The sequence below is a fragment of the Galeopterus variegatus genome, unplaced genomic scaffold, assembly GCF_000696425.1.
Source record: "Galeopterus variegatus unplaced genomic scaffold, G_variegatus-3.0.2 Scaffold3928, whole genome shotgun sequence".
Lineage (NCBI taxonomy): Eukaryota > Metazoa > Chordata > Mammalia > Dermoptera > Cynocephalidae > Galeopterus > Galeopterus variegatus.
Window position 1 is genome coordinate 359,479 of NW_007730039.1, and position 6,285 is coordinate 365,763.

Below are 6,285 nucleotides of genomic sequence, written 5' to 3' on the forward strand. Positions count from 1 at the left end.
AAAGAGGTTAAATATAAAATACTGAAAACTGGAAAGAAATAGTCTAAGAGAGAGAAGATGATACAGGAAAAATTACAGAACAAGAATAGGGAATGTCTGTCTCAGTGGCAATTTACCTAAGAACAAAATAAAACAAAATGAAAATAAAACTAAAGGCTTCTTTTGAGAGCAACATAAAAAGCTTTCAGTTTTATATGCCTTAGAATAAGTATAAATCTCAAGTAATTAGGCAGTGATATCTCAGCTGGATAGATTGTATTCAGCATGATGTCAAATCATTTGACAAAGCCATTGGCAAGGTAGAAATCATTCAATTACTGCTGAAGGAAGATCTTAATAAAAATTAAGGATGTTGAATCCAGAAATGAGAATTACTATGGGGGTAATAATGTACGTCTTTTCAAATTTTGAAAGAACCTCAGAAGATAAAATAGAAGTATTCAATGTAGCTCCAGAAAGCAGAATATTGGGTACAGGTTCTGACAAACTGGTTGGGTGGAAGTTATAGGAAAGAAACTTTAGCTTAATACAAAGAAAAAATTTTCTAACAGGGAGTCTGTCCAAAATAACTTTGAGATTGTCCCAAGAGTATTCAACAGAAGTGAAGAAATCACCCTTAGTGTTTGCTCCACACGTAGACCTCATGGGATGGCCCTGAAGTCTGCCCTTGTTATGAACCTATAATTGACTTATTTTTCTGCCCTCTCTCAGAGGGACTCCTTCCTCCAAAATTCTGAAAACCTTTATGCTGCAATTCTCTGAAATAGTTTCTTGGGATTGGAAAAAACTAAGACTACCATGGACTCCAGCTGCTGCTATTTTTGCAGGTCATCAGAGATCAGGGAGTCTTCTTGCTTGGCTTATATTTCCATTTTGCTCCCATGTTCATTCTAAGACCTGTGAAACATGTCAGCATGGAGGAGAGAGATTTTCATGCAGTTTGATTTCATAGATTCATTGGCACTTAGTCAATTTTGGTAGAGAAATACATATTCTCTGAGAAAACCAAAGAAATTTCTAGTCTATCATCTTTACCACTCTGTTCAGGAAGATAACTACAATAGCTTTTCAAACAAAATTGTATTAATGAGCAAACTTTAGTAACAGGTAATGGGAAATTATAGACCTAGATTATACTACTAAGAACATGATGGTTGTTATTTTATTGGGGATTTGAGATGTTTAATTTTGACATTATCATTAATAGTTTTTATTTTTCAAATATATCTTCTTTTCTAGAATGAAATAAAAAGAATTCAGAACTCTACAGTTTCACATGAAAAAATTCACAAGACAGAAAAGAAATATAAATTCAGGTAAGAATAATTATAAAACAATCATATATATTTTAGTCATCTAATAATACAGCCAAGAACATCTTCTATATGTTTAAAATTATATTTTTTGTTGAGTTTCAAAATGTGCTATGCCATAAATTAAAAATTATAAAGGTCAGAGTAAACCTTGATAATTCATGTTTTATTGCGTGGAGGAAAGTCCTGGCTAAATCAGACTGGAAATACGATAATTGATGTTTAAAATTTAGCCCTAGTGATGTGTATTCCATTATCTCATTTTTTTCTTATTTCACTGCTTAGAAAACCTCACAGTCATAAAATTCCTCCATTACCTCTATTTCAATTATTTTATACCTAAATTGACTCTTTATTTGAAATTCTTTATTATTAGAGATAAAACTTTTCATAGTCTATATTTTGTAATTTTGCATGGAGGCAACGAGCAATATTATTCTACCATATTCTGTCACTCTAGATTAGAATTATCATCTTTTCCTCACATGTATATTGACAGTTATATTTCCGAACCCCAAATCGTGACACAATATGACCAGAATATATTGTGAACTATTTAATTTAGGATTGCTCTCAAAAAACCTGTCTATACAAAGGTTGCTGGGTTCATAGAACCTCTTAGCTAAAAGTTTTATCATCTTCAGTTTAGCATTTTGAAAAATATGTCTTTAAAAAAGCTAGCAGTGAGAGTATTTATTACTAGTCATTTAGTAATGAATTAAAGGTAGTTGTTATATTGTAATAAACAATCATGCATTATTTCATATCATGCATTATAGCGTGTCGCAAGTTAGTATTATGTTCAATTCTTCTTTTGTCTTTATATGCAGTGCCAAACACAATACTTGGTGCAGAATAGATAGTTCAAAACACTGGCTAAACAGATTAATGAATAATCAGGTGACAATGAATTATCCTTCAAAAATTAAGATGCTGCTTTTATTCATATATGGTCAAAAAAGTAGCATTTGATTTGATATAAGAACTTAAGGTTTTTTCTCCTCCTCCTCTTTCTCCTCTTTTTCTTTTAAAATATGGTCAAATGACATGTCCTATTTTTTTTTAAAAAAGAGCTTTATTGAGATATTGACATATATTTATGTCAATCTCCTCCTCTTTCTCCTCTTTTTCTTTTAAAATATGGTCAAATGACATGTCCTATTTTTTTTAAAAAAAGAGCTTTATTGAGATATTGACATATATTTATGTCAATAAAAATTACACACATTTAAGGTGTAAGACATGATGTTTTAATATGCATGTACATTGTGAAATGATCACCACAAGCTTGTGACTTATTGCAGAAAAAGAGATATGTGCAAAATGATTTTAGCCTGTCTTAAAAGTCCTTCCTATCATCTATAACAGATCTCCTTTTCCCATTTCCAGACAACAAATGGTGGCTGATGCTTGAAACTGTTCTATTCAGCTTCATTCTTAAAAAGCTTCCTTCTATTAGCTCCAGAATAAAAATTAATCAGCCTCATGTATGTTAACATGTAAACCTAATTCATCTGTCCCAATAAAACCAAGTTACTATAAATTTATTTGAATGGAATTCAAATATATGGTGGAGCAGAGGGTTGAGGGTGGAGACTGAGAATAGTAATATTGTCATGTTCAGTCTTTTTGTTCTGTTGGTTCAAATTTATATGAACTAATATTATGTCATTTTGGAGGAAGTTGTTGCGAGAGGTAATGAATGAAAGATGCAAAAGTCATGGAGGCTTTGGGATCTGAGGGACTCTTGTAGACCATAGAAAACAAAACATAAAAGTAAACCTACAATTGAAGGAAAATGGAGAGTCAGAGAGAAACTTTGCATACTCTCCAATTTTGACTTCTAGTGTACAATTTATTTCAATTTTGGCAAAGACATTTTCTGGGTCATTTGCTGGTTTCTATTAACCATACCACTCTTTAAAAGGGTGAATGACACTTGGTTTAAATGTCATCAAAGAAGAACAGATGTGTTAGGATCGTCCTTAATTGGCAGACAACTTAATTGACAAGGTTTCATATGAAGATAAAAAATGAAAATATTTCAAAGTAACCAAAGTTGTTTTGGCTTCTTAACAGGTCACCCAATCCAAATAAGTCATTGAATGCTATTAGAAAATTAATACTTATTTATTCTTAAAACTACTGAGCTCTTACTCTCAGGTTGAGAGATGAATAAAATTTGCTGTCTCATCTCATATATTCTTCTTGTAGTTAACATATTTTATTGGTTCTTTATTTTAAACCTAATTTTTTTCTCAAATTTAGAAAAGTTTGAGATGACATGGGTTTTCTGACAGATTTATGTAGAGAAAACCAGATTCGATAAACTTCACAGAATGAAAAATATAACGGCATTACTCTCATTTTACTTTTTCACTTAGATTAAATTAGACTAGCTCTGGACCCTGAAGATTGGTTGCATGCACTTTAACAGATCTTTAAGTAAGACAACTAATTGTCTGATAATTTACTTGTAGTTGTAAGAGCTCTTTTGGTAGAAAGTTCATGTTACCTTGGAATATATTTTTAGCTACATTTTCCTTTATTTACTTATTTTTATTACTGCATTGAAATAAAGTGTTATTAAAGGAAAAATGAATATTAACTGACAAAATTCCAGGAAGTGTCTTTTTCTTAGTATTAGAAATTTATCAGACTTTAAAATTTTGAAATTACCATCTCAATCACAAATGACATCTCATAAACCATCTCATATGACAAGGTAAAGGTATGTAAAGAAGTTTCAAATTACGTTGGGTTGAAACTAACACTTATCTGGATACAAAACACTTCAGCTTGAGTCCAACTTCTGTTCTCAGTCAGTTGTGTTACCTTAGGCAATTCACCTTTAGTTTGCTCATGTGTGTAAACTTAATGGGATAATGGATGTGAAATCCTATGTCAAGTATAAAGTCTTCTTTAAAGTTAAGTTCATTTGTGATAGTAGAGAAAGAAAGATTGGAAAGTTTATTTGCTGACTTTCTCTTGTACCTTGAAGCAGAAATTTGCCATGGGTGACAAGGGAGGAGACAACCATTCAGAAGTGACTGACTTCATTCTTGTAGGCATCAGGGTCCGTCCAGAGCTCCACAGTCTCCTCTTCCTACTATTCCTGATTATTTATGGGATGGTCCTTTTTGGGAATCTTAGCATGATTGGCATCATTGTGACTGATCCCCGGCTGAACACACCAATGTATTTTTTCCTAGGCAATCTTTCCATCATTGATCTCTCCTACTCCACTGTTATTGTACCCAAAGCCATGGCCAACATCTTATCTCAGAAAAAGACCATATCCTTTGCAGGTTGTGTGGCTCAGCTATTCCTTTATGCACTTTTCATGGTGACAGAAGCCTTTGTCCTGGCAGCTATGGCCTATGACCGCTTCATTGCTATCTGCAACCCACTCCTCTACACTGTCCGTATGTCCAGAAGTGTCTGTATCCAATTGCTGGCTGGTTCTTATCTCTGTGGCTGGGTCAGTTCTATCCTTCAAATCAGTGTAACATTCTCCATGTCTTTCTGTGCCTCTCGAGTCATTGATCACTTCTACTGTGATTCAAACCCAATTGAAAAGATCTCCTGTTCCAATATCTTTATCAATAAGATGGTGTCACTCAGTTTGGCCATTGTCATTATTTTGCCCACTATAGTTGTTATTGTTGTATCTTACATGTATATTGTGTCCACAGTTTTAAAGATCCGCTCCAGTGAAGGGAGGAAGAAAGCCTTCTCCACTTGCAGCTCCCACCTGGGAGTTGTAAGTTTGCTTTACGGGACTGTCTCCTTCGTGTATCTCACACCTCCAAGTAATCCTGAGCTTCGTAAAGTAGCTTCAGTATGTTACATTTTGTTCACACCTATGTTGAATCCTTTAATCTACTCTCTAAGAAATAAGGATGTTAAAGATGCCATGAAAAAAGTCCTATGGAAGAAAAAAGTTTTACTGTAAATCTACTTCCACTTGCTTTATTGTTCCTTGCGCCAATTGATTTTGTCTGCCCGATCTTCTAAATTGAAGTTCAAATTTCTTAAAAAAGAAAAGAAAAGAAAAACCCTAAATCTTCCATTCCACAGCATTAATAATTTTCTATAAAGAATGCTCCAAAAAATTACTCACTTTTCCTCAAGGTGATGTTAAATTTGAAAGTTCTGAACATTCATAAAAATTTCCTGCATTTCTATGAATTTGTATATTTGTTTCCCTCTTTCTACCTCTTCAGGTCACTGAGGAAATATAGAATTTTAGTGTTTCTCTTCTCTCTATGCCTAAGTAAAATTTAGATAGAGAAAATACTTCACACAATGATTAACTTGGAAACAGTTTGTCCCAACTGGTTTTTATTCAAATGACACTGGTATGTATAAATGCTAGTGTTGTGTTTTGTTTCTGATGGCATGCCAAAGATGTGAGAGCATGTGTATACAATGAAGAGGAAATAGAAAGGAAAAATATCTAGAGTGCTGTTTGATGAATTAAAGTGAGCCAAGAAGAAGAAACATCAGAAAGTTGCTTTGATTTGGTTTAAATCAAGACATTTTATTTAGTGTTTTCTGAATAGCATAGTCATCTCTGCTTTACTCTAATGTAAGAAAAACATAATGTTTATGATGTTTTTCAGCTCATGCCCTCTATCTTCTGGATAATACAAATAATTGGTTATGAACATGCAATTAGTAAAAGTACTAGATTGAAATGAAGTCATTTTGAAAATCTCAGTTAAAGATATTACAAGACCTTACCATAACCTCTATTAATAGTTGGATAATACATGTGTATATGTGTGCACTCATGTTTGCTTTTGTGTATGTATGTATGTGTGTGTGTACTAGTTTGGTTGTGGGGTGATTAAAAGATGTGATTAGTCCTAAATGTCAAATGTCAATTGAAAAAAGAGTAATTAAGAGAGCAATCCCAGGTTTGATAAGTATCAAAGGAAGGTTCCAGAGAAAGTCATGCCAGAGTTAC

At 33.0% G+C, this 6,285-nt stretch overlaps 1 protein-coding gene across 1 annotated transcript; it reads left to right on the forward strand.

The window, feature by feature from the left end:
* The first annotated feature begins 4,326 nt into the window (after positions 1-4,326).
* Positions 4,327-5,268, forward strand: LOC103601890 (olfactory receptor 9K2-like). Its single transcript, XM_008586298.1, has one exon. It carries the CDS (start codon positions 4,327-4,329, stop codon positions 5,266-5,268), a length of 942 nt encoding a protein of 313 aa, XP_008584520.1.
* The last annotated feature ends 1,017 nt before the right edge of the window (positions 5,269-6,285 follow it).